The sequence below is a fragment of the Caenorhabditis elegans genome, chromosome X (assembly GCF_000002985.6).
Source record: "Caenorhabditis elegans chromosome X".
NCBI classification, from domain to species: domain Eukaryota; kingdom Metazoa; phylum Nematoda; class Chromadorea; order Rhabditida; family Rhabditidae; genus Caenorhabditis; species Caenorhabditis elegans.
In genome coordinates, this window is record NC_003284.9 from 3,792,828 (window position 1) to 3,816,441 (window position 23,614).

At 39.2% G+C, this 23,614-nt stretch overlaps 5 protein-coding genes and 7 non-coding genes across 14 annotated transcripts; 6 read left to right on the forward strand and 6 right to left on the reverse strand.

Annotated features, from left to right (window-relative positions):
• The first annotated feature begins 6 nt into the window (after nt 1–6).
• On the forward strand, nt 7–148 carry F35A5.11. The gene has a single exon (NR_070739.1). It is a non-coding gene; the product is annotated as an Unclassified non-coding RNA F35A5.11 (non-coding RNA).
• Nucleotides 149–715: 567 nt separating this feature from the next.
• Nucleotides 716–814, forward strand: F35A5.10. Its single transcript, NR_070740.1, has one exon. It is a non-coding gene; the product is annotated as an Unclassified non-coding RNA F35A5.10 (non-coding RNA).
• On the reverse strand, nt 737–809 carry F35A5.t1. Its single transcript has one exon. It is a non-coding gene; the product is annotated as a tRNA-Val (tRNA).
• A 206-nt stretch (nt 815–1,020) lies between the features above and the next one.
• On the reverse strand, nt 1,021–2,915 carry F35A5.5 (uncharacterized protein). Its single transcript, NM_076257.5, has 4 exons — nt 2,474–2,915; nt 1,451–1,756; nt 1,325–1,398; nt 1,021–1,271 (listed from the first exon to the last, which is right to left on the reverse strand). Exons 1-4 carry the CDS (start codon nt 2,540–2,542, stop codon nt 1,085–1,087), a joined length of 636 nt encoding a protein of 211 aa, NP_508658.2. The 5' UTR covers nt 2,543–2,915; the 3' UTR covers nt 1,021–1,084.
• A 1,161-nt stretch (nt 2,916–4,076) lies between these two features.
• Nucleotides 4,077–4,208, reverse strand: F35A5.12. Its single transcript, NR_070741.1, has one exon. It is a non-coding gene; the product is annotated as an Unclassified non-coding RNA F35A5.12 (non-coding RNA).
• A 69-nt stretch (nt 4,209–4,277) lies between these two features.
• Nucleotides 4,278–4,404, reverse strand: F35A5.14. The gene has a single exon (NR_070742.1). It is a non-coding gene; the product is annotated as an Unclassified non-coding RNA F35A5.14 (non-coding RNA).
• Nucleotides 4,405–5,177: 773 nt separating this feature from the next.
• Nucleotides 5,178–5,330, reverse strand: F35A5.13. Its single transcript, NR_070743.1, has one exon. It is a non-coding gene; the product is annotated as an Unclassified non-coding RNA F35A5.13 (non-coding RNA).
• Nucleotides 5,331–5,354: 24 nt separating this feature from the next.
• On the forward strand, nt 5,355–6,914 carry abu-10 (Activated in Blocked Unfolded protein response). The gene is made up of 7 exons (NM_076258.7): nt 5,355–5,437; nt 5,495–5,836; nt 5,886–6,062; nt 6,108–6,194; nt 6,237–6,326; nt 6,371–6,484; nt 6,540–6,914. Exons 1-7 carry the CDS (start codon nt 5,396–5,398, stop codon nt 6,813–6,815), a joined length of 1,128 nt encoding a protein of 375 aa, NP_508659.1. The 5' UTR covers nt 5,355–5,395; the 3' UTR covers nt 6,816–6,914.
• Nucleotides 6,915–7,207: 293 nt separating this feature from the next.
• Nucleotides 7,208–10,637, reverse strand: F35A5.8. Of its 3 annotated transcripts, NM_171657.8 has the most exons (12): nt 10,510–10,637; nt 9,863–9,942; nt 9,662–9,803; nt 9,460–9,594; nt 9,273–9,406; nt 9,038–9,130; nt 8,921–8,959; nt 8,691–8,780; nt 8,538–8,638; nt 7,768–7,864; nt 7,567–7,668; nt 7,218–7,497 (listed from the first exon to the last, which is right to left on the reverse strand). In NM_171657.8, exons 2-12 carry the CDS (start codon nt 9,923–9,925, stop codon nt 7,393–7,395), a joined length of 1,101 nt encoding a protein of 366 aa, NP_741756.1. In that variant the 5' UTR covers nt 9,926–9,942; nt 10,510–10,637; the 3' UTR covers nt 7,218–7,392. The 3 variants fall into 3 exon arrangements, with proteins under 3 accessions (NP_001263954.1, NP_741756.1, NP_741757.1); NM_001277025.4 differs by lacking the exons at nt 8,921–8,959; nt 10,510–10,637 and having other exon boundaries at nt 7,208–7,497; nt 9,863–9,944; NM_171658.5 differs by lacking the exons at nt 7,218–7,497; nt 7,567–7,668; nt 7,768–7,864; nt 10,510–10,637 and adding an exon at nt 7,905–8,407 and having other exon boundaries at nt 9,863–9,944.
• Nucleotides 9,953–10,064, forward strand: F35A5.9. The gene has a single exon (NR_070744.1). It is a non-coding gene; the product is annotated as an Unclassified non-coding RNA F35A5.9 (non-coding RNA).
• A 1,672-nt stretch (nt 10,638–12,309) lies between the features above and the next one.
• F35A5.2 (uncharacterized protein) lies at nt 12,310–12,922 on the forward strand. The gene is made up of 4 exons (NM_076260.7): nt 12,310–12,371; nt 12,419–12,503; nt 12,550–12,614; nt 12,661–12,922. Exons 1-4 carry the CDS (start codon nt 12,318–12,320, stop codon nt 12,790–12,792), a joined length of 336 nt encoding a protein of 111 aa, NP_508661.1. The 5' UTR covers nt 12,310–12,317; the 3' UTR covers nt 12,793–12,922.
• Nucleotides 12,923–14,638: 1,716 nt separating this feature from the next.
• Nucleotides 14,639–23,602, forward strand: F35A5.1 (Titin-like; the record flags this gene model as incomplete). Its single annotated transcript, NM_076261.7, has 7 exons — nt 14,639–20,865; nt 20,908–20,969; nt 21,014–21,225; nt 21,754–21,840; nt 21,885–22,019; nt 22,342–22,530; nt 23,367–23,602. The coding sequence occupies 7 exons, from the start codon at nt 14,639–14,641 to the stop codon at nt 23,388–23,390; spliced, it is 6,936 nt and encodes a 2,311-aa protein (NP_508662.4). The 3' UTR covers nt 23,391–23,602.
• Nucleotides 23,603–23,614: the final 12 nt, after the last annotated feature.

The following is a 23,614-nucleotide window of genomic DNA, read 5'->3' on the forward strand; positions in this document are numbered from 1 at the left end:
AAGTCTTAGATTATCGCTAAACGGATAGTAATAAGGAATGAAAGGAATACAAAAATGTCCGGCACGGTGGTCAGTTCCCCGCTATTTGTACCCATATATTTATAGAGATTGACACCTGCATTGTGCCCGGCGGCCGCGGCCACTTTTTGTGAACTCGCGCCCATCAAACACCATTTCATTTCATTGCCAAACACTGGATCGCATACCGATATCCGGAAATCGCCCGGTCATTATGCTCAATTTTTCAAGTGGTCTCGCAGATGGGAGGCGGATTTTGACACTTTTTGGCTGCCATTCTCATGGTTTTTTGATTTTTTTGAAACATTTTTCATCGGGCTCTATTGATATAGTTAAGGGGAAGGAATATTCAGGGACAAGTGAAAAGACCAATGGAAGATTGAATTTATGAAAAACTGGCCGAATAAGTGGAACATTCGACACGTTAAATGATTGCTCAAATTGGCCAAATCATTTTTGAATCGGCATATTTTAATATTGTGTGACTTAAAAATTGACATTCCAATGCTTCAAGGTTTCAACTATCTCTGGTGGTCATCAACTTTTGGTCTAAAAAATAAATGGAGGGTGTCATCAGAACTCAAAAAATACTCAAAACTCGCATTTTTTCAAGCATGACTCGGGTAATAACTCATTTCTCTACAGAATAAATTTATTAAAATGACATAAAACATTTGCAGTATATTATGAAGTGTTCATTAAAAGAAAACAGAACAGTAGGTCCTGGCCGGGATCGAACCGGCGATCTTCTGCGTGTAAAGCAGACGTGATAACCACTACACCACAGGACCACATGCCTTGCACATAGACGGGCAGTGGTTTTCATCGGAAACAGAGAAGAACGGAACGTGTTTATTTTGTAGGTTACCAGTTGCTGAAATTTCTGACAGAAAGTTGGCACAGTGCTGCCAAGATTTTGCCAAGATCACTTAAGATTGCAGCTTGTCAAAAATAGCTAATCGTGAATATGATATAGAATGTGTGTATGCATTGTAAAATAAGTTTTCAGATATTTTAATATTTTATTAATCGTGATCGTATTGAAAGATTTCCTAAATTTTTCTTATTAGTCTCGAACAACCATATCAATTTGTTTTCTCCTGATTGCCACGGCATTATTCTTCACAAGTGTAGCTCTCTTTCTCCGTCCATAACCAAAACTATTACAACCACAAGATGATCCTCCTCCTCCTCCATAGCATCCTCCGGATGAATAACCAGAACTGTAACCACCGCCTCCGTATCCACAACCTCTACAAAATGAAAAACCACACTTAGCAAATATAGTAGTTGCAATTCAACGTACCCTCTCATACAAACCGACATACAAACCGGCATGCAGCAACTACAGCAATTGCTCTGCACGGGAACTGGTACTGGCTGCAAATTGAATTTTAACGCTTAAACTTTTGAGTTTTCAAACACAACATACCACTGGCATAGGCATCGGCATCGGCATAGGCATAGGCATCGGTACAGGCACTGGTTGCGGAACAGGTGCAGGTACTGGGACCGGGGCAGGAATCGGAATTGGGATCGGTGGTGGCATCGGTGGTGGAATCGGCATCTGACAGCAAATCATCGTGCTCACACAGCATCCCCCACCTCCGAAACCAAAACCTCCACCAAAACCTCCTCCAAATCCCCCGCCAAATCCAAAACCTCCAAATTGGCGTTTTGCTCGGATATGAGCATCCTCTAGGTTTGCCAGAGCAGTTGTTGTAGCATTTTTCTTAATCTAAAGAAATAAAATTGAGATTGTTAAAGAAGGTGTAACGGTTTCTATAATTTTTCAAGCATTTTTTATGGCAGTGTAAAATTTCAAAAAAAGAGTCCAATTTATACTAGTATCTCCAATTTTGACCTTTTCCGTCTCGTACGGGTCCGAAGTTGAGTTTTTTGAATTATCGTCATTCATTGCATATTTTGATCGTTCATATTACGTTTTTTCGTTGGTTGAGGTACATTTAAGACCGATCGGTAACCAATTTTAATAATTTTTGGTTACATACAGTTTTTGGTTACATATTTTAATCAACAAAATAACGTGAGATAAATGATGAAAATATGCAATGAAGGATGATAACTTTGATATAAATTATTAGCTTATATTTTCAAACGACTCATAACTGTTAGTAAAATTTAAACATTTTTTCAAAGTTTTCAATCATCAAAGTTTTCAACCCATGTCAAATACAAACTTTAACGTGAAGTACAATGTTCAAATTTTGATCCCTTTGTGCAAACACCTAGTACACGATAAGAAAAAGTCAAAACCTTCACGCATCCACTCTAAAAAAAACAAGCGTGCAACTAGTCTTGGCGACTACAGTCATGACAAGATATATCGGCTTGAGAATCAACAATTGTAAAGGCTCTTGATTAGATGTGAGAAACTCGTTGATGTTCAACGATCAAACAAACATCTACTATCTAATAACTGAAAAAGTCTTACCTCTGTACTTAAGCATTGGCTGAAAATTGAATACAATACTATATAAGCTCCAGTGTTCAGACGAAACATGTGTGGAAAGTATATTAATTGTAACTAGCGCAGACCGTTTTATATTCGGGTCAGTTTCAATGTTTGCGTTTGGGTTCCGTGACAAGATGGACCGGACTATATCCAGAATGCTTAGTCATAATAGTTCGTTTCGTGAATTCTGAAGTGTAAGGAGAAAGTTTCTGTAAGAAATTCAATACAAACTAAATTCGAATTAAATGAATATGTTTTTGCTTCTTTTCTTTTTTTAAATTAAAAAGAATTTTCTTTAATTCAATTATATGAGCTTGTTTTCAGCGGGATGTTCAATATTTGCAGCAATATTTGTTGCAAGATTTGTGTATGCGAATGTGCACAAAGAGCAAAAAATCAAAGGTTCTATTTGATTACACACACTTGAAGATTGGACTACACTCATTTGCTGCTCATCTTTGATTATCAACCCCCCCCCCCCACAAAAAATTCTTGACTCATTGTTACTTATTTAATTTTTTGCTCGGCCTGGTGGTAGTTCAAATAAACGAAGCGGAGCACAATACGGGAATCCAGAATTGTATCGCGTGCAACTGTATACTTTTGAGTTGAATTGGGAGAAGGTGGAAAAAATGTCGCAGACTATATTTTGGCAACTCTGGCGGAGAAAAAGAGCTCGGATAAAGATCATATAGCAAAATGGTGCTTGTGAACTTTGAACCAAATCCTGATGGAACGCTGGGAGACACTTTTTGGAAACACTACAATTGGCACATACTGATATGATTTCATGATTAAAAAATTGTTATGACAGTTTAAAAGTTGGAAATATATGACTAGATATATTATATTTTGCCAATTTATTTATGCAAAAATGGTCACAAGTTAATTTTTTTTTTAATAAATAGAAACCGTGTACTCCACTGACAATCAGGCAAAAAAAAAACAGTTTCTGGAAATAATAGAAGATTTTGTTATACTTTTGTAATAAAGTTACACGCACTAGTGGACAAAAATGAAGACTACAGCAAACTTCAGTCATTTTTTTTTTATTTTTGAAAACATTTTGAAAAATTTCAAAAAGTTTCTTACAAAATCTTTTCATCTTGTGAAAAGGCTTGCAGCTACACCGTAGATCCATATTTAAAAATAACAGAAGGTTTTGTTTTATAGAGAAACCATTCACAATAAATACTAATACCTTGATGTTAATTATGAAAAAGTCAGAACTCCATGTTTCTTACGTGAAAAAAAACACTGAAAAAAACATTGTTGACCATTTTCAGAAAATAAAATTTAATGGAAACATACTTTTAGTGAATGAGTATTTAATGTAAAACTAGATCACCCTCCCCCCCCCCCCCTCCCAGCAAACTTTTGAGCTCATCCCAATGGTCTGAAAACACGCATAATTCGAAAACGTTCCTCATCACATCAAACGAACATATATTTCAAGTACATGCGTTTTTGCGGGCACACTGATAAAACAGAGCCGGCACAGAGTGCTCACGTACCGGTTCTCGTACGTTGCTCAACTCTCCTGTAACATGACCACCCCTGAGCTTTTAATCCGATTCCGGCGCAACTTTTTGTGCTGCTTTCCTTCATCCTCAGACACAAACATTGCAACCTTTTATCCAGCCGGCAATCGAACTCAACTCAACCCCTCAACCGGTATCTAAAGTAAAGGCAAGCGGTCTGAGTAATGAAGAATGTGATAATTGGGGTTCTTTGTATTTGTTTGTTGGGAGGGAGAAGAATCAACGAGAGATTGTGCAAATGCAACAGCTGAAAGCGTTAACCAGTTTCTCAGCTTGTATTCTTCTATGACGCGGTCTCTATTTACGGACTATTTGCAAATAACGCATCACTTGAACTTTTCAATGCAAGTGTTCGGAGATTGAAAGTTCTGTGTCACTACATTCACGTATTGTTGAAAACTATAACGGATATATTACAAGACGGTCTAGACAAAAATTGGGAAAAAAAGCTCTACTGAAAATGGGATATTAAACTACTACCTTTCAGAAATACTTTCAGAACAATATTACTTGATACAAAAGAAAGATCTTCAAAATAGCTTGCTGGTACTCCAACTAAAAAGATATAATAATCAATTTTTTTTTTACAAATCGGTGCAAAATAGTCGTTCGTTTACTAGTCATGCTTTGAAAAAATTTAAGCTTAACAATGCAACCTAACCTCGATTTTTTTCAAATTAAATTACAATTTCAAATGAGAATAAAGAGAACCTTCTACAACTTGAACATTCTGTGAACTATTGGAAAACACTGGACATTGAATGAAACAAAATTTTTAAACATTCACATTTGCGACGTTGGGCCGTTATTTATTGTCTCGAAAGAGGAAAAAAATGTCTGACAAATTGGAAAAGTACAGTAGATTCAACTGTCACACTTTTTTGTAAAGTAGGGCCTAAAATTAGTAGACTCGAGTTTTGAATTGGTGAGCCAATATCTCTCTTGACACAATTGAAGTGTTTTTAAACTGGTTAGAAGACTAGACTGAAATATATTATAGCTAACATCACTTTGGATAGTATGCGTCTTCGGCAAAATTTCATGTGCGCAAGAAGCCAAAAACAAACAATGTTTATTTGTGTGCACGCATTTTTTCAGCACACGGTTTTCATTTTCTCTGACTAAACTTTTTTCCCCCTCCTTACCATATTCCCACAGGTGCTCTAATCCGATCATAACTACTCATCTGTGTTTGATGCACAATTGAAACTGCCTTCGTTCTTTTTTGTCGCCTGTTCTTGCGCATGCCGGTCTTACCCTCTTGCCATGACTCCTCCCGGCGGGCGCGTATAAATATGAGGAGCAAAAGTTGAGTTGTCAGTAGTAGCTTGGCTTCGAATACTCTCTAACAAAAGCAGCAATGTTCCGCTCTGCATTTTCAATTTTTGCTATTGTCGCCCTGGTGAGATTTCTTTTTTTTTTCATTCCATTTTATTTATAAATTCCCCGCCATTTTCAGGCACTTTCGGCACCAACTCTTAGAGAAAAGCGTCAGGCTTGCTCATGCGCCCCAGTTCAGCAGCAACCATCGTGCTGCCAACAATCCACCATCAATGTCCAGGTTCAGTACACTCAGGTCCAACAAGCTCCAGCTCAAGACCCATGTGCTTGCCAGCCACAGCAGCAGCAGCCTGCGTGCAACTGTGCTCCAGTTCAGCAAGATCCATGTGCTTGCCAGCCACAACAGCAGCAGCCGGCTTGTAACTGTGCTCCAGTTCAACAAGATCCATGCGCCTGCCAGCAACAGCAACCATCCTGCGATTGCGCTCCAGTTCAACAGCAACCAGCCTGTGACTGCCAGGTAGGCTGTTAATGTAAGAGCGACGAATAAAAGTAACCCATCTTTGCAGCCACAACAACAACCAGCCTGTGATTGTGCTCCAGTTGCTCAACAACCAGCTTGTGACTGCCAACAAAACCCATCATGTGTGACCTGCATCCAAATCGAGATCCGTCAGCAACAAGCTCAACAGCCAGCTTGCGATTGTGCTCCAGTTCAGCAGAACCCATGTTGCCAACAAGCTCAGGTACAATATATTTGGTAAATGTTGGATGAACTTTTGAAGTTTCAGCCAGCCTGTGATTGCGCTCCAGTCCAACAGCAACCATCTTGCGATTGCGCTCCAGTTCAACAGAACCCATGCTGCCAACAAGCTCAGGTATGGCATTTTGAACAATTTTTTTTAGTCCGGTAATTTCAGCCAGCCTGCGACTGTGCCCCAGTCCAACAGCAACCAGCCTGTGATTGTGCTCCAGTCCAGCAGAACCCATGCTGCCAACAACAGGCTCAGGTAAATCACACTCCAGAGTTTTCCATTAAGTTTGTGAATTACAGTCAACTTGCGACTGTGCCCCAGTTCAACAGAACCCGTGCTGCCAACAAGCTCAGCCAGCTTGTGATTGTGCCCCAGTTGTTCAGCAAAACCCATGCGCTTGCCAACAGGCTCAGGTAAAGACTATTGCTTTTTGACCAGTAAATTAACTATGGATATCTAAACTTCCAGCCATCCTGTGATTGCGCCCAACAAGCTCAGCCAACCTTCCAAGTCCAAGTTCAACAAGCGCAACCAATCAATCAGTGCGTCCCAGCTTGCCAGCCAGCTTGCCAGTCATCGTGCACCGCTTCGTACACCAACCAACAATCCCAACATTCGTCAGCTACTACTTCCTGCGATGCTAACCAATGCGTATGCCAACGCGGATACGTCAAGTGCGCCGAGCAGACCTGCTGTCTTAGATACAGATACACCAACCGCAAGGCAAAGCGATCGATCGCCTAAACGAACTCATTTCTGACCATGTCTTTCTTTTTCGACTTCACGCAAACTATTTGTACATTTCGGTAATATTATTGCCATTACATAAAGTAGTTTTATATTATTTCCTTTTACACAATGAGTATATGCAATGAAGATATAAATGAAAAAATGATTAAGAATCATTTCTATGATGTTCAAATTACCAATTTTCGTCTAAATTACAACAAAATCACTGAAAAAGATTTGAGAAAAATGCAATTTTCTTTTAGGAAACTCTATTTGAAGTTTGAAAACCAGAAGATTTTCACAAAGGGTTGGTTCTATCATTATCTAAAACAGCAATCGTAGAAGAGATTTGAGAGTTTTCTTCAAAACTAAACTTTTTATATTGTGTTCAATATTGTTAACGAATTTTTGATCTTTAAATTTCCCATTTATTTTAAATCTAAATAACCTATACAATAATAAGCGCATTTGAGGAGTCAAATAAATAGACACATTTCAATTGAGATCTTCCACAATAAATAAGACACCTTACTAAAACATTTTTGGCACATGAACAAAGTACTAAGACAATAAATTAATGAATGCAGCGTTTCTAGAGCAGCTCAATATAGCTGACAGGCAATTTTCCGCGTTTTCCTCCTTTTTCAGCCATCACATATTCCGCATCCATTCCAGGAAGGCGATACACGATGAGAATCTGCAACAAGAGCAGACGTAATTTCACACAATATTTGGTTTCAATAGGGGTCCTCCTCTCAAGACTCACATCATTCTGGGTGACGCTGATCTCTTGTGGCAGCACTGCATCGTAGTCCATGATCACTTTGGCTTGCTTGGTTCCCAAGTCATCCGGCAGTAGGCCACTTGGCTGGAAAATCAGTAATTTGAAGAGATGTTCGTGATGGGAAATAATTGAAAATCACTGGAACGGAAACAACGCTTTCCACGAAGTTCTTCCCCAACTAACCTTGGCCGCCGCTATTGCCGCCGCCATAGTCCTTCCGTTTGGCGGGTCGCCACTATTGTTCACCAGTATTGCCGAGCTTCCGCGAAATGACATGGTGCTGAAAGCAATTTCCTTAAATCTGGGGACAATGAAAAAAGTTTGGCAGAATAGAGAAACATTTATTTGAGTTCAAATCGCGTTTCGTCGTTGTGTCACACATACTAAGACATTCACACAGCAACTGTGACTAGAAGAAGCCGATCAACGGCGGTTGGGGGGAGAATTGAGAGTAAGAAGAAAAAAATTAAACATACTAATTATGCTTATCGATTGGTGGAAATGACCGGGAGCTGTTAAAATATGAAATACATTACAATATAATACATACAGAATACATTGAAAATTTAAGAATATCGAAAACTTGAGCTAATATTGAATTTCTTGGCGAATTTGAATGACACTGGATTACTCAGAAGGAAGTAATGTTAAGTAAAAAGAAAGAGAAAGAGGAGAGAGAAAAAATAATATATAATCAAAATCGATTAAATTTGAAATAAATAGGGAGTCAAGATCACAATCACGAGTGGCAAACATAAAATCAAAGTTCGGGAGTCACTCGTCGTGTCGGTTTCCGTAGTACATCGGTGAATCGGCGAGAGAACTGAAATATTTGCATGACACGTACATTCACTACAACGAAATAAAAAAAGCAGTGGCTACCAAATGAATTGCTAGCGGGAGACGCATGCGACATGAAAACTAATGAGCCTAATTTTGAAAGAGAGACTTACCCGCTCAATTCCCGCTGCAAATCGGCCATGAGTTGATGAGACTGAGCATAGAAAGACATTTGTGCCTCGACAAAATCACGAAGACACTTCAACTGATTGTTCTGAAAATTTTTATACATTTTAAATTGGAAAAATCCCATTTAAAAAACTAACGTGTGCGGTTTGAATTCCTTCTAGCAACAATTTGGTAATCTCTGATTGCTTGTCAAACTCTGCTTGAGCAACACGCACGTCCGCCTCTGCCTGAAACTTGTGAAACGTTTCAAAAGTTTCAAAATATAATGTTTAGATATGTAACTAAAAGTTTATAAAGTACATAGAAACGGGAGGAATAACCAGACAATAATGAAAACCAACAGTGTTACAACATTTCTGAAACAAACCTGCTCAATTGTAAACCCTCCAGAGGTTTTACTATTCGTCTGAAACAGTTACTTTCTTTTTTAGATTTTTATTTTTAGAAAATTAATTTTTCACAAATTAAGAAAAAAATCACTCACCACTGTCTGAAGATCTACAGTTTTTGCTTTCTTGAGTCGGCTTTTACATGCATCCAAATCGAGACGCTTGCTGTTCAGCACTTTTCTTTCTTTCTGAATTAGATATTTTTATTGAAAGCGGAAATATATTTATGGCGCAGCTGGCCTGAGGGCAAGAATAATTTGAAATGCATTTACTAAATTTTTTTAGCAAGAGCTCATGAATAGTGCAGCTTGGAAAAGAGGAGTCTCTCACCTGAATTGTTTTCATGTCGCCTTCCAAGAATCTTCTAATAGGGAGCAAAGTATTTGTGGCCGCTTGTCCACACAATTCCCGTTCCGCTTGCCCAAGTCGGTTTTCCGTTTGAGCCACTTTGAGGAGTGCAGATCCTGAAATTATTGAGTATTATATGTCTTATGAGGAAACAAATTAAATAACTAACCATATGGAGTGGTCTCTCCGAACTGCTCTCCAGCTTCGGTCATCGCTGTTGACAACTGCTCGAGATTATTTTGCCGAATAGCACCATCCTTTTTCAATTCCAATTTTTCATAGAATACTTCTTCCATGCGAACGGCTGCAATAGATAAGTTCATTTCTCAGGTCTTTTTGCAAAACATAATATCTTTTTCGTGAATACTAACTGGGATTTGGCTGCAAATAACCCTCAATTGCAGAGAGGAGACGGCGAGTATGATCTTCTGTCTTGTCGGCTCGCTGTAGAAGGTTCTCAAAGTGGGAGTCCAGTTCGGTGCGCTCTGCTTTCAGGAATGTTTCTTCGGTGAGCTGGAAATTGAATTTTAAATGTATGGGATTTCGAAGGAATTCGTAAAAAAATGACCAACCTGCTTAGCTCTGCTAAAGAATCCTCCAGCATCACTGGCTATCTTTTTGAAGTTAAAATCCATACTGAGTTTTCAACAATCTGAAGTTTATCAAAATTATTCACAAAAGTGCGAGAAAAAACAAAAGAATGGAAGCTGTTCGAACGGATCTGTGAGGGGTGCCCCGACTACGACGGACGAAATTACTGGAAAACGGGGCTGCTGGTAAAGAAGATGGCGGTGAGGAGGGGAGGGCCCCTAGCGGAAAATCGATGCGAGACTGCGCGAGTCGTGAAGGGAAAGGAAACGAAAAATGACGGAACAAGTGGGAAAGGAGAGAATTTTTGAAAAAGAAGCGAAAATGGGGGGAAAGATGCGTGCAACAAAACGCAAGAGGTCGTTCATCTTTCTCAACATCCGTCCTCCAATTTTTTTGGATTTCGTTTTTTTTTTCTGGTAAAATGATGGCATGTTACACTTTTGAAGAGAAGTTTGTTACGAGCAATCATATTTTTAAAAAAAGTGCACATATTTTTTATTATTGAGTTTGAGTGCTTTGAATAGGAGCTTGATAAAGTATCACATTGATTTTTGGAGTCATGCAGTGGATGTAAACATTTTAACTGTTATTTTTAAGCAACCCAATAGTATTTTTCTGAAAAACTTACAAAAAAAGCTTAAAATATATTTTCTAATAATAATAATAATAAGAAGAAGAATAATGAATGAAAATATAACGACTCTTATGGGAAATCGTATTTTCTAAACACAATAAACAATAACAATGAGCTCGTGGTGAGTAATTGAATAAAGTGAAGACAAAAGAAGCGCACGCACGAGAAACGCGTCAGCAGCCACTGCATTGACACACCCAATGTGTGGGTCTTGTCTCTGAATTGCAATGAGTACACAAAAAGAAAGACATACGGATGAGACACAAGAAAAGTAACACACTTTTCGTTTTCAAAATAGAGAAAAAACAACGAACATTTGTCTAGTTTTGGAGAATAAGAATATCCGATTTGATTGTCTTCTTCTTTTTGAAATACTGCTGAAAAATTAGTGTAAAAATGGTCTTAAAAAAGGTTTTTTTCGGTAGGGCAAAAACATAACAGTATTTTTTTAGTAAAACAAATAGCCCAAAAATATAAGTTTTTTTAAAATAACATTACCCGAAAGATTAATGGTGATTTTATTCGGAAATGGAAATAAGACTAGACGTCTAAATGGATTACTGATATAGAATTTGTTATATATTTTTCAGAGAAAAGTCTAATGGTGATGTGTTAAAAAGTTTTTTGCAAGTGTGAAACGTAATAAATTATACTACATACATTAATACACTTGGTGAGCTGTAATTATGATAACCTTTTTAGAAAGATGTGTATTTAAAATTTTGTTAAACATGATTGCATTACTTTTTTGAAATTTATTAAAGAAAATTAAATCCTCAACGACAACAAAAAACGTTTTATGCATTATTCATTCAAATTGGTAAGAAATAATAAGATGAGCACAGACACAAACTTGAGACTAAAAATAACGTCGCTTTGATTAAAAAATACGACGAGCAAAAAGAGAAAGTGTTGCGTGAATAAAACAAGGAACAACAAACTATTCATTTCAAAACACACCACTGTTCAAAATTAAAATTTGACACTGCAAAACATTCAATTTTGCAATTGGTAGTGTTGTTGGGAGAGCAAATAATAGACATCATGTTCAATGGAAAAAAAAGAGTTTAATTGTAAGCTAATTTTGTTTTGTTTTGATTATTATCTTTGTTCTTGAAGTATAGTAGCAACAAATATCGTAAGATTCCAAGACGTTGCGGGAGGTTGAAGTCGCTTAGAAAGCTTTTTTTCTAAACCTCATAGTTTCATCGTAAAATTTTTTAAAAATGTTAGTCAGATATCCAATCAGTCAACCCCTATTATGAACACCACAAAAAAACACGGTTTTTTTTATAGTGTCCCTTAAATTTTTACATTTCAGGTTAAAATGGACATTTTATAATACCGTATATTCCTGTTTAATTTTGCTTTTGTTATTAACTTTCCAGTCGAAATTTCTAATCCAAAAATAGCATTTTAATTTATTTCTCACACGAATTTACATAACTTGCATTCATTACCAATAAAGAAAAGCGATAACACCCGCTGTGTTTTTAGCTTCTCGGTCGATTACAGTACTTAGAAATCTAAAAAAAACATTAGAAACACTAATTGGGAAACTTTTCCATCAGCAATTCTCCATTTCCGTCCCAAATTGGTAAACACGATTTTTTACAAGCGCCGATGTTTGATCTAATGAGTCAATTTTTGCAGCCAACGAACTCGGTTGCTTCAGATGTTCAAATACGTGTTAACTTGCATGTGCCACGAAATATAAAAACGAAAATGGTTTGAACAGCTTGTGTGGGAAAGTCGTCGAAAACGCGTCGGGATAGCATCATTCAGCCAGTTGTGTCAAAACGATGAACGCCGTCTCGCTTGCTCTCTTCCTTATTCTTGCCGTTTCCATGATACAGGTATTATTGAAATGTGCAACTTTTACAGGAACTTGTCTATGTTTTAGGGTCTGACTCTGGTTATCAAGAAAAACCGCAAGTACAACAATCCACCATTCTGCTTCGCCTACAACAGAGAGTACAATGATAATGGTAAATTTTTATATTAGTTTAAGGTATCTAAATCAATTTTGTTCAGATGTGACTTCCTCCTGCTCCGGTTATCAATTTGATTGCTTTGATTCAGCTGGATCCCAGATTGGAGTAAGTAAAATTTTCAAAGATCATTTTTTAAGCGATTTTTTTTCAGGACGTCAAGACCTTCGCCAGTTCGGATTGCGAATCTATGTCGGTGTTCCGTTCGTTCTCCGATGCCGACTTCCAGAAGCGTCTCGATGAAGCCAGCAAATACGCTACAACCATTGAAGCATCCGGCAACTGAACTTGGAATCTGGACGAACAAATATCTCGCTTTTTATATAATCCCGCGTATTTTCGTATGTTTTTTGTTGATACCTGTGTGTGTATCCAGTGTATTAATATGAGTTTTGTGGAATAAATAATCAACTGTTATTATAATTTCAAGAAAAGTATTATTTTAAGGTTGGGATTCTTGAGGTTCGAGCATTATTTAAAGTCTGCCGCTTGAGTGACCTTTAGAAAACCTCTCTGGTTGCTCTTGAGATTGAAATTTTGTTCACATACACTTATAATGATTAAAAATAATTGAATATCTTTCAAAAACAGTATAGTATAGTGGCTTTAGTAGCTGAGTATATAGTGCTGAGTATAGTGGCTTTAGTAGCTTTTAATTGATAACCCTTTATCAGGAGACAAATAAATCTGAAGGAAAAAAAAGGAACCCGTTTCAGGTTAGTTCATATTCGTATTTACTTTGAGCTGTGACGTATTATAATTTTTTTATTTGTTGATTGTTGACCTTCAATCTTTGGTTCGTATCCCATTTATGTGTGGGAATATTTATTCAATTCTGCCACATCAACTCACATTTTCTCATTAATCAATAGCCTCCCTTTCTTTCTGACCCTTTTTTTTAGTTTACTGTATATTTTTTTGATCTGGCATTTTTGTTTTCAGGTACTTCGCAACAGTCAGGTAATGCTTCACAAAACTTCTTATTATCCGATTTTATGCTCCTTGGTAATTTGTTTGCTCAAAAAAACAATACAATTTTTGTAGTTAATATTTCACAATTTTAAACTTAAATAAATACTCTACTGTTTCAGAGTTATCACGTTGGAGATTGTATACTCGAGACAGCAGCTAGAGCATCTGGAAAATGAACTTGGAACCGAGTACTTCATGTTATTTTCTATCATCTTCGTCGTGCTTCCTGTGTGGCTTGTTGTCTTTGAAACCAATTTTTATCGTGTATTTATTGTAAATACTTTCATAAAAATATATCGTTATAATTGAAATTAATGACAACAAAACTTGAATAATTTTTCGAAAGTAACCTGAATTTCTTTGTTATTCCACGTTATGTTGTCAGATAAATCAATGGCGGAGAGAAAACGTTTCTGTTGTTCGATGTTTTCCCTCATTTCTTTCTCTCAAGAGTGAAGACGGCACGGTGTAAACTAGAAGCCTGATGCTCAATGCATTCGTGTGGGCGCCCTTATGATCTCATGCGAAGGCTGTTATAGACCCAGAAGCGCTTGTTTTGTTCGAACTTTTTTTTGTTAATAAAATCAACTGTTTCAAAGGAACAATTGTTATTTTTTTTTGGAGTGTTTAGAATGATTTTTTTTCGAATAATTTTTTAAATCTTTCTTATTAGTAACACATTTTACTTTGTGTGCATTTTCAAGAAATTGCAGAATTAATAAATTTTGCATAATTTATTTTCAAATAGTTTATTAAGACTCAACCGATCTTCGACAAAAACTTGTTTTGTTTCCGGTTAAAATTTTGAAAAAAAAAGTTTTCAAATCTTTATTTCATTGACGCAAAAAACAACAACGAGTTCACCAAATTTTTCAGAGAAATATTCATCAAATTTTCAGTCTTGATTGTTAACAATGTAATGCCAATTAGTATTTAAAACTTGAAAATGTGATTTTTCACATTATACTCTGTTGATTTCTTTCCAATCAATTGTTTTTACTAACTCAGACCGCAGTTGTTTCTCTTGCTGCTTCTCTTAGAATCTTAAATTCTCATAATCTCAAGTTCTCTCTATCTCTCGTTTTTACTCGGCGGCTTCTCGCAATAGTTATCTCTAGTACATGAGCACTTGTCATTAGTGATATTTTTTACAGAACACAATGAGCCGTGCTCCACCGACCCCAATCAAAAATCCGGCAAAGAAATGGAAGCCACCATGGGAGAGTGTCGATGAAGAAGAAGAAATGGAAGTGGACGAAGAAACACCAGCGCCATCAAAATTAGAGAAAAAGCCTAGTTTGAAACGAAAAGATGCGCCAACGAAACCAGTTCCATCGCCGGGTGCCCCATCACCTGTTCCAATCAAAAATCCAGTGAAAAAGTGGAAGGCTCCTTGGGAGGATGATGAACCAATGGAAGAAGCACCAGCTGCACCGGTACCCGCCAAAAAGGTAAGAGATCCTTCTCCAAAGAAAGTTCCTGCAAAACCTAGAGATGCATCCCCAAAGAAAATTATGGCGGCTAAAAAAGAACCGGAGACGCTACCAGCAGTTCCACCGACTCCAGTAAAGAACCCAGTGAAAAAGTTTAAAGCACCTTGGGAAGACGACGAAGTTGATGTGGAGGATGTCAAAGATGCTCCAACAGTTCCTGCTAAGAAGACTCCTGTTCTCAAAAAAAAAGAACCAGCCGCTGCTGCAAAACCAAGAGATCCATCACCAAAAAAAGCAGCACCAAGCAAAGAACACGACCCAATAGTTCCACCAACTCCAATTAAAAATCCAGCAAAAAAATGGAAACCACCATGGGAAGATGATGAAGTTCCGACTGAAGAAATTAAAGAACCCGAGCCAGCTACTCGAAAAGTCCCTGCATTAAAGAAAAAGGAGCCATCAACTTCTGTTAAGCCTGTCAGCGATCCATCACCAACCAAAAAAGTTCCTGTGAAAAAGGAACCCGAGGTTCCACCAACACCGATTAAGAATCCAACAAAGAAGTGGAAACCTCCATGGGAAGACGAGACTCCAGTTGAAGAAGTGAAAGAACCACCAGTGCCGGAGAAGAAAGCACCAGTTTTAAAAAAGAAGGATCCGGCACCGGCTGCAAAAGCAAGAGATCCATCACCATCAAAAGCTGCACCAAAAAAAGTTGAACCAAGTTCACCTGTGGTTCCGCCTACGCCAGTGAAAAACCCTGTGAAGAAGTACAAACCACCATGGGAAGTGGACGATGAACCAGCTGAAGAAGTCAAAAAACCTTCAGCACCGGAGAAGAAAACCCCTGTTTTGAAAAGAAAGGAGCCCGAACCTAGTTCAACAACTCCTTCAAGCGATCCGTCACCTAAAAAAGCAGCTCCTGCAGTAAAACCGAGAGACTCCTCTCCCAAAAAGGCTACACCTCTTCAAGCGGATCCCAAAGCACAAGAAGTGCCACCAACCCCAGTGAAGAATCCTGTGAAGAAATATAAACCACCATGGGAAGTAGATGATGAAGATCCTGTTGAAGAAGTGAAACAACCAGAAGCTCCGGCAAAGAAAACTCCAGTTCTCAAGAGAAAAGAACCTGCCGCAAAAGATACTGCAAAACCGGCGACATCGAAAACTCCGGAAACTCCTGAAAAGAAGGATCCGGTGAAACCACGAGACTCTTCTCCAAAGAAGGTAGCTGCCAAACCGGACTCTGCTCAAGCTCCTGCCACTCCTGTCAAAAATCCAGTTAAGAAATGGCGTCCACCATGGGAAGATGACGAAACTCCTGCTGATGATGTTTCGAAGCCGACAGATGCTAAGAAAACTCCTTCCCTCGCGAAAAAAGATCCAGCTCCTGCAAAAGAGTCACTAAAACCAAAAGCAGATACCAAAGCTCCAGCAAAACCCAGAGACCCGTCTCCCAAAAAAGTTGCACCAACTGCTCCAGAGAAGAAAACACCAGTTTTGGCAAAAAAAGAGCCAGCGGGTCCAGCCGACAGTAAGACTAAAGAGCCAGAAAAGTCTAAGCCACGGGATCCATCACCAAAGAAAGCGGTACCGGCAAAACCTGTTCCAAAAACTGAAGTAGCACCTGCGGCTGTTAAAAAACCAGAACCTATTTCTAAACCGAAGGACACAGCACCAAAAAAAGCGGAACCCAACTCACCCGTTGTTCCTCCAACGCCAGTGAAGAACCCGGTTAAAAAGTGGAAGCCGCCATGGGAGGACGACGATGCTCCAGCTAAACCAGTAAGTCTCCCAGAACCTGAAAAAAAGACTCCAGTTCTTGCAAAAAAAGCACCAACGAAGCCGGACTCGGAAGCAGCAGCGGATCCTGTTAGTGGTCCTTCATCTAAAGATCCAAAATTAGCAAAGAAGGCGCCTGTGAAGCCCAGAGACCCCTCTCCAATGAAAGCGGTCCCAATTAAACCCGCACCAAAAACTGAAGTACCACCAGCGGTAGTTAAAAAACCGGAGCCCGTTGCAAAATCGAGAGATCCATCACCGAAAAAAGCAAAAGCTGAACCAAACTCTCCGGTGGTTCCTCCAACGCCTGTGAAAAATCCAGTGAAGAAATGGAAACCACCATGGGAGGATGATGACGCTCCAGCTGAACCAGTAAATGTCCCAGAACCAGAGAAGAAAACTCCAGTTTTGGCAAAAAAAACGCCTGTAAAACCAAGAGATCCATCTCCTAAGAAAGCGGTTCCAGCAAAGCCCTCAACAAAAACCGACGCCCCTCCAGTGAGTGTCAAAAAACCAGAGCCGGTATCAAAACCAAAAGAACCATCACCGAAGAAAGCGGAACCCAACTCTCCGGTGGTTCCTCCAACGCCAGTGAAAAATCCAGTGAAAAAATGGAAACCACCATGGGAAGATGATGATGAACCCACAGAAGAGGTGAAAAAACCATCAGAACCGGAAAAAAAGACACCAGTTCTTGCAAAGAAGGAACCAGAAAAGCCAAAAGATGCACCTAAAGTTGCCGCTAAACCTAGAGATCCATCGCCGAAAAAGGCTGTTCCTGAAAAAGAGCCAGCAAAGGTAGCGGCTAAACCAAGAGACCTGTCTCCAAAGAAAGCAATTCCAATTCCCGCCAATACACAAGAAGCCCCGCCGACGCCGGTTAAAAATCCAGTAAAAAAATGGAAACCACCATGGGAAGACGATGATGAACCAGCAGAACCCGTAAGTGCGCCAGAACCGGAAAAGAAAACACCAGTTCTTGCAAAGAAGGCTCCTGCTAAACCTAGAGATCCTTCTCCAAAGAAAGCAGCTCCAGTCGCAGCAAAGCCAGATCCCAAAATTCCTGAGGTACCTCCGACTCCCGTTAAAAATCCTGTGAAAAAATGGAAACCACCATGGGAGGATGACGATGAGCCATCGGAGCCTGTTTCAGCGCCAGAACCGGAAAAGAAGACACCAGTTCTTGCGAAAAAAGCACCAACGAAGCCTGCTACAAAACCGGATTCAGAAGCAGCAGCGGATCCGGTTAGTGGTCCAACATCTAAAGATCCGAAACTCAGCAAAAAAGCACCGGTGGAAAAACCGAAACCGACTACTGATCCAAAAGATGACAAACTAAAACCTTCGCCAGCTAAAAAACCTGAGAAGGCACCGGAGCCGGCAGCACCGAAAAAATGGAAACCCGTCTGGGATGATGATCCGGATGAACCAGAAGCAGATTTCACAGTTCCAGCACCAAGTAAAAAACCGGATACTGAAGATCCAGCAGACCCTCTCGGTGGACCTAAAACAAAAGATCCAAAACTGAACAAAAAAGCACCAGCTGAAAAGCCAACTGAAAAACCCAAACCAAAAGAAGTGTCAAAAGAACCACCGAAACCAACAGAGCCACCTAAACCAGCTGCGCCGAAGAAATGGAAACCACCATGGGAAGATGATCCAGATGAGCCAGAAGCTGATTTCACAATGCCGGCTCCAAAGAAACCTGACACTGAAGATCCAGCTGATTCCCTCGGTGGACCCAAACCAAAGGATCCTAAGTTAGCAAAGAAAGCTCCAGCTAAGAAGCCTACAGAAACTCCCAAACCGAAGGAAGTACCCAAAGAGCCACCTAAAGCTGCAGAGCCACCTAAACCGGCAGCGCCGAAAAAATGGAAGCCACCATGGGAAGATGATCCAGATGAGCCAGAAGCTGATTTCACAATGCCGGCTCCCAAGAAACCAGACAGTGAGGATCCTGCCGATTCTCTTGGTGGACCCAAACCAAAGGATCCAAAGCTAGCAAGCAAAGCTCCGGCTAAAAAACCTAGTGAGACGCCGAAACCAAAAGAAGTGCCAAAAGAACTACCAAAACCAGCAGAGCCATCAAAACCGGCAGCACCCAAAAAATGGAGACCGCCATGGGAAGATGATCCTGATGAGCCTGAAGAGCCTGAAGCTGATTTTACCATGCCAGCCCCTAAGAAGCCTGACACTGAAGATCCAGCTGATTCTCTTGGTGGACCTAAGCCAAAAGATCCAAAGCTAGCAAAGAAAGCTCCGGCTAAAAAACCGACGGAAACTCTCAAACCGAAGGATGCGCCGAAAGAACCACCAAAACCAGCAGATCCACCTAAACCAGCAGCGCTCAAGAAGCCGCCATGGGAAGATGACCCAGATGAACCTGAAGCTGATTTCACAATGCCTGCTCCTAAAAAGCCGGACACAGAAGATCTAGCCGATCCTCCCGGTGGACCCAAACCGAAAGATCCTAAGTTGGCAAAGAAAGCTCCTGCTAAAAAACCGAGTGAAACACCCAAACCAGAAGACGCGCCGAAAGAACCACCAAAACCTGCAGAACCACCAAAACCAGCAGCTCCGAAGAAATGGAAACCTCCTTGGGAAGAGGATCCAGACGAGCCGGAAGAGCCGGAAGCGGACTTCACGATGCCTACCCCTAAAAAGCCGGACACAGAAGATCCAGCCGATCCTCTCGGTAGACCAAAACCGAAGGATCCTAAGTTGGCAAAGAAAGCTCCTGCTAAAAAACCGAGTGAAACACCCAAACCGAAGGACGCGCCGAAAGAACCACCAAAACCTGCAGAACCACCAAAACCAGCAGCGCCGAAGAAATGGAAGCCACCATGGGAAGAAGATCCAGATGAGCCTGAAGAGCCGGAAGCTGATTACACGATGCCCGCTCCTAAAAAGCCAGACACTGAAGATCCAGCAGATCCTCTTGGTGGACCAAAACCAAAGGATCCCAAGTTGGCGAAGAAAGCGCCAGCGAAAAAACCAACAGATAAGCCAAAATCAAAAGATGTTCCGAAAGAAGCTCCAAAACCTGCAGAACCACCAAAACCAGCAGCGCCGAAAAAATGGAAGCCTCCATGGGAAGAAGATCCAGACGAGCCAGAAGAGCCGGAAGCGGACTTCACGATGCCCGCCCCTAAAAAGCCAGACACTGAAGATCCAGCTGATCCTCTTGGTGGACCAAAAAAGAAAGATCCCAAACTGGCTAAGAAAGCGCCATCCAAAAAGCCGACAGATAAGCCAAAACCGAAGGACCTTCCCAAAGAAGAGCCAAAGCCTGCAGAGCCTCCAAAACCAGCAGCGCCTAAAAAGTGGAAACCACCATGGGAAGAAGATCCTGACGAGCCTGAAGAACCTGAGGCGGACTTCACAATGCCCGCCCCTAAAAAGCCAGACACAGAAGATCCAGCTGATCCTCTTGGTGGACCAAAGAAGAAAGATCCAAAACTAGCGAAGAAGGCACCAGCTAAGAAACCGACAGACAAGCCAAAACCAAAAGATGCTCCTAAAGATGCGAAGCCTACACCAGAAGAACCAGCAAAACCGGTTGCACCAAAAAAATGGAAGCCTCCATGGGAAGAAGATCCAGACGAGCCTGAAGAACCAGAGGCAGATTTTACTATGCCAGCTAAAAAGAAGCCAGACACTGAAGATCCAGCAGATCCACTCGGCGGACCAAATAAAAAAGATCCCAAGTTGGCCAAGAAAGCACCCACGAAAAAACCAGCAGATAAACCGAAACCATCTGAAGAGCCTGAAAAGCCAGTGGCACCAAAGAAATGGAAACCGCCATGGGAAGAAGATCCAGATGATGAACCGGAAGCCGATTTCACGGTGCCAATAAAACCTGGTGAGGATGAAGACGAACCGGAAGATGCTGATGATGAAGAAGAGCCAGAGGATGAACCTGCTGAGGACGAACCAAAGAAAAAAAAACCTAAAAAACATCGCAAACGTCCAAAGAAGAAGAAACCCGTTGTAGAACCTGAGAAAGAACCAACGCCAGAGCCTGTTGTGCCGAAGGCACCGAAATGGATTGCTCCAATTAAAAAACCAGAAGAACCAATTCCAATGCCACCAAAAGAAAAGACGATAGCAGAGAGAAACAAGGAGGAGAGGATACCTCCAGCACTTCGATATGCTAAAAAACCAAGAGAACTGTGAGTCAAAAAATATTGATTGAAATTTATAAAAATTTTCAGAGAAGTATACATTCCATTTGTCATTCCATGGGAACAAACTGCGGCTTTAATTACACAGGAAGGTGCGTTATATGCTTGTAAACGTTAACAATTAACACGATTAAAGGTATGGGGGCTTTCGGTAAGAGTAGAGCCGCAAATGTGGAAGTCAACTTTGGAGACAAGCCTATTGTGCAGGGAGCGGTCGATTCAAAAACTGTTATTCCACTGTGGAATGACGAATCAAAATGTGCCAATCGTAGTGGCATGACGGCGTTTGGAGCACCTCGGGAAATTGATCAGAACGTTGTTGATCATCATGTATTTAATTTGATGGATGTAAGTCGGCCCCCAACACTGAACTTCAAAAATATACCGTAAAAATAATCAAGTTACATTTGATTTTAGTAGTTTTTTAATGAAATTGAATTGAGAAGTTCAATTGTTGTTCCAAGAGTTTTTAATTTTTTCCAAAGTTGTGCCAAAATGGCCAAATGTTATAAGTAGTAAAACTTTTTAAAATATATCAGATATTTTTTATTAAGAGTCAAAAAGTGAAAAGTGAAAAAGTGAGTTTTTGCCACTTTTTGAGAAGTACCATTGTTTGAATTCCTACAATGTTTGAATATTAACATTTGAAGCATAGGTATACTATAAAATTCAAAGACAATTTTTTATCAAAGTTTTCCATAAAAATTGCAAAAACTGAAATATTACCAATTTTCAAAAAATCAAATGAATTTAAGAAAAGCATTTTCCCCGCTGGCACTCCACCTTTGATCAATTTTCTAGCATTTCTCAACAAGAATTATATGCTTTTAAAATTTTTAAATAGTTCTCTGAAGCTTATCAATGATCAATTTTCAGAAAGGAAAAAGTCAAGGTATCATTCCATTATTGGCTAAAGGAACAACTTATCATCCTCACGGCGAGTATGGAACTATTCGCAGACAGGTATATATTTTTTATAATTTTTTAGTGTTATGCTCCTTGTTCAGACTGCTGATGTAAAGTACAAAGATGGCTGGAAACCTGGAATGGATAGCGAATCGCATGGTTTTATTTCTCGACAATTCATTGCGAATTCAAAGGAAAAAGCTGGAAGTAACTTGTTGGACAAGAGGCGAACTATTGTGAGTCCCTGTAATTTACAGAAAAAAATTGACATCGGCTGCATTTTGAGTCACACCATAGTTATTGACGTCATTCGGTGAAGTACTTGGAAAAACAGTTTTATCAATTTTAGATTAGGAAAATAAGAACTCGAAAAACAGTTTAATGACTCATAAACTCTGCTGTTTGTATTGAAAAAAAATATGTGGGAAACACGGCAGTTTCCAAGATAACACGAAAATCAGTAATTATCTAAACAAAGTTCTGAAGTGAAATGTCATAGGGAATTTCATCACAATTGTGAAATTCTAAAAATGAAAATCATCGAAATTAAACTTACAGATTTCGGATGCACTGCCACAATCCAAAGAGTGTGAAGCCATGATTCCATTGATGTTTGATGGAAGAGCTGTAGAAACAAGAGAGGGCAGCGAGTTCGGATCGTTCCGACCGCTGGTAACAAATGCAACAGGAGGATATTTGATGTCCTACGCAGATGAGATGAAGTGCAAAAATATTATTCCTTTCCAGGTAAATTAAACGAATACAACACGAAAGCTGCGGACTTTTTCTTATGGAAAAAAATGTTTATCAAAACCATTTTGTACCAAAAAACAGAGTTTTGAAGATGTTCCATTCTTTTTCAAACTCATTCAATTGCTTATTTACAAATACAAAGATAATACATACAAACTTGAAAAATACCAGGCAACACTAATTTTAAAAATAAACGCAATTAGCTTCTAGAAGATTTGAAAAACTTATGGAACGTTTTAGAAGCTCTTGGAAGCTTGGAGAAACTTTTGGAAAAGATTGGAACAACTTAGACAATTCAGGAATTTTGGTAAACTACTGAAATGTTCAAGAGTATCCTAGAACACTTCGAAAATACGGAATCTTAAGGGATTACTAAAAAAAATAAAGTAGGAAAGTACTTCCAAAATTACCACAGTTATTTAAAAAATTTCAAACAGTTCTTAAATTTCCTGGGATAGCTATATTCTTATAAAATAATTTTTTGTTAAATTTCAGTATGATTATGCAAAAATGGATTAGTGTTCAACTGCTGATTTTATTGCGTATAAAAGGGAGAATTTCAGACAAAATCTTGAATTTCGCTACCTTTTTTGTATACTTATGAACTGAAATACTAATTAATTTAACATAAAAATGTGTAACAAACTACCAAAAAACTTTAAACCGCCATGACACGTGTAGATTAGCACAACTAAAATTGTTAGCAAATTTTAGCTTTAGCTTCTCGAAATACTGAAATTTTTTTCCAATTTTTATTAATGGAACTTTAAAAATTCAAACATTAAAAAAACATTATTTTTAAAATTCAATTTTTTTTTCTCAATTTTCAGACTGCACCGTCGCTAGTCAGATAAAAGGAATTTCTCTCCAATGTACACCACACATGTTCATTTTCCATTTGAAAATGTTTATCAATTCCTATATATGATTAGTATTGTTGTTTGTAATGTAGTCTACTTATAATCGTTTTCCTTGACTTTCTGACCGACGTTTTTCAATTTATCTAGTTTTGATGTTTGTGTCTACAGGTGCTTATATTTTCTCCGAATAAAATTGCACGTTTTTGGATCTACGTCAC

Bases quoted from the DNA above. Each gene is read 5' to 3' on its own strand.
- F35A5.2 (NM_076260.7), top strand. From the start codon at position 12,318: ATGAACGCCGTCTCGCTTGCTCTCTTCCTTATTCTTGCCGTTTCCATG. The intron at 12,372-12,418 runs GTATTATTGAAA...TCTATGTTTTAG, and splicing joins TTGCCGTTTCCATGATACAG to GGTCTGACTCTGGTTATCAA. The intron at 12,504-12,549 runs GTAAATTTTTAT...AATTTTGTTCAG, and splicing joins CAGAGAGTACAATGATAATG to ATGTGACTTCCTCCTGCTCC.
- abu-10 (NM_076258.7), top strand. From the start codon at position 5,396: ATGTTCCGCTCTGCATTTTCAATTTTTGCTATTGTCGCCCTG. The intron at 6,063-6,107 runs GTACAATATATT...TTGAAGTTTCAG, and splicing joins CATGTTGCCAACAAGCTCAG to CCAGCCTGTGATTGCGCTCC. The intron at 6,195-6,236 runs GTATGGCATTTT...CGGTAATTTCAG, and splicing joins CATGCTGCCAACAAGCTCAG to CCAGCCTGCGACTGTGCCCC.
- F35A5.8 (NM_171657.8), bottom strand. From the start codon at position 9,925: ATGGATTTTAACTTCAAAAAGATAGCCAGTGATGCTGGAGGATTCTTT. The intron at 7,669-7,767 runs GTTAGTTGGGGA...CTGATTTTCCAG, and splicing joins CGGCAATAGCGGCGGCCAAG to CCAAGTGGCCTACTGCCGGA. The intron at 7,498-7,566 runs GTGAGTCTTGAG...CTCTTGTTGCAG, and splicing joins TCAGCGTCACCCAGAATGAT to ATTCTCATCGTGTATCGCCT.
- F35A5.5 (NM_076257.5), bottom strand. From the start codon at position 2,542: ATGTTTCGTCTGAACACTGGAGCTTATATAGTATTGTATTCAATTTTC. The intron at 1,399-1,450 runs GTATGTTGTGTT...TTCAATTTGCAG, and splicing joins TGCCGATGCCTATGCCAGTG to CCAGTACCAGTTCCCGTGCA. The intron at 1,272-1,324 runs GTACGTTGAATT...TTCATTTTGTAG, and splicing joins ATGTCGGTTTGTATGAGAGG to AGGTTGTGGATACGGAGGCG.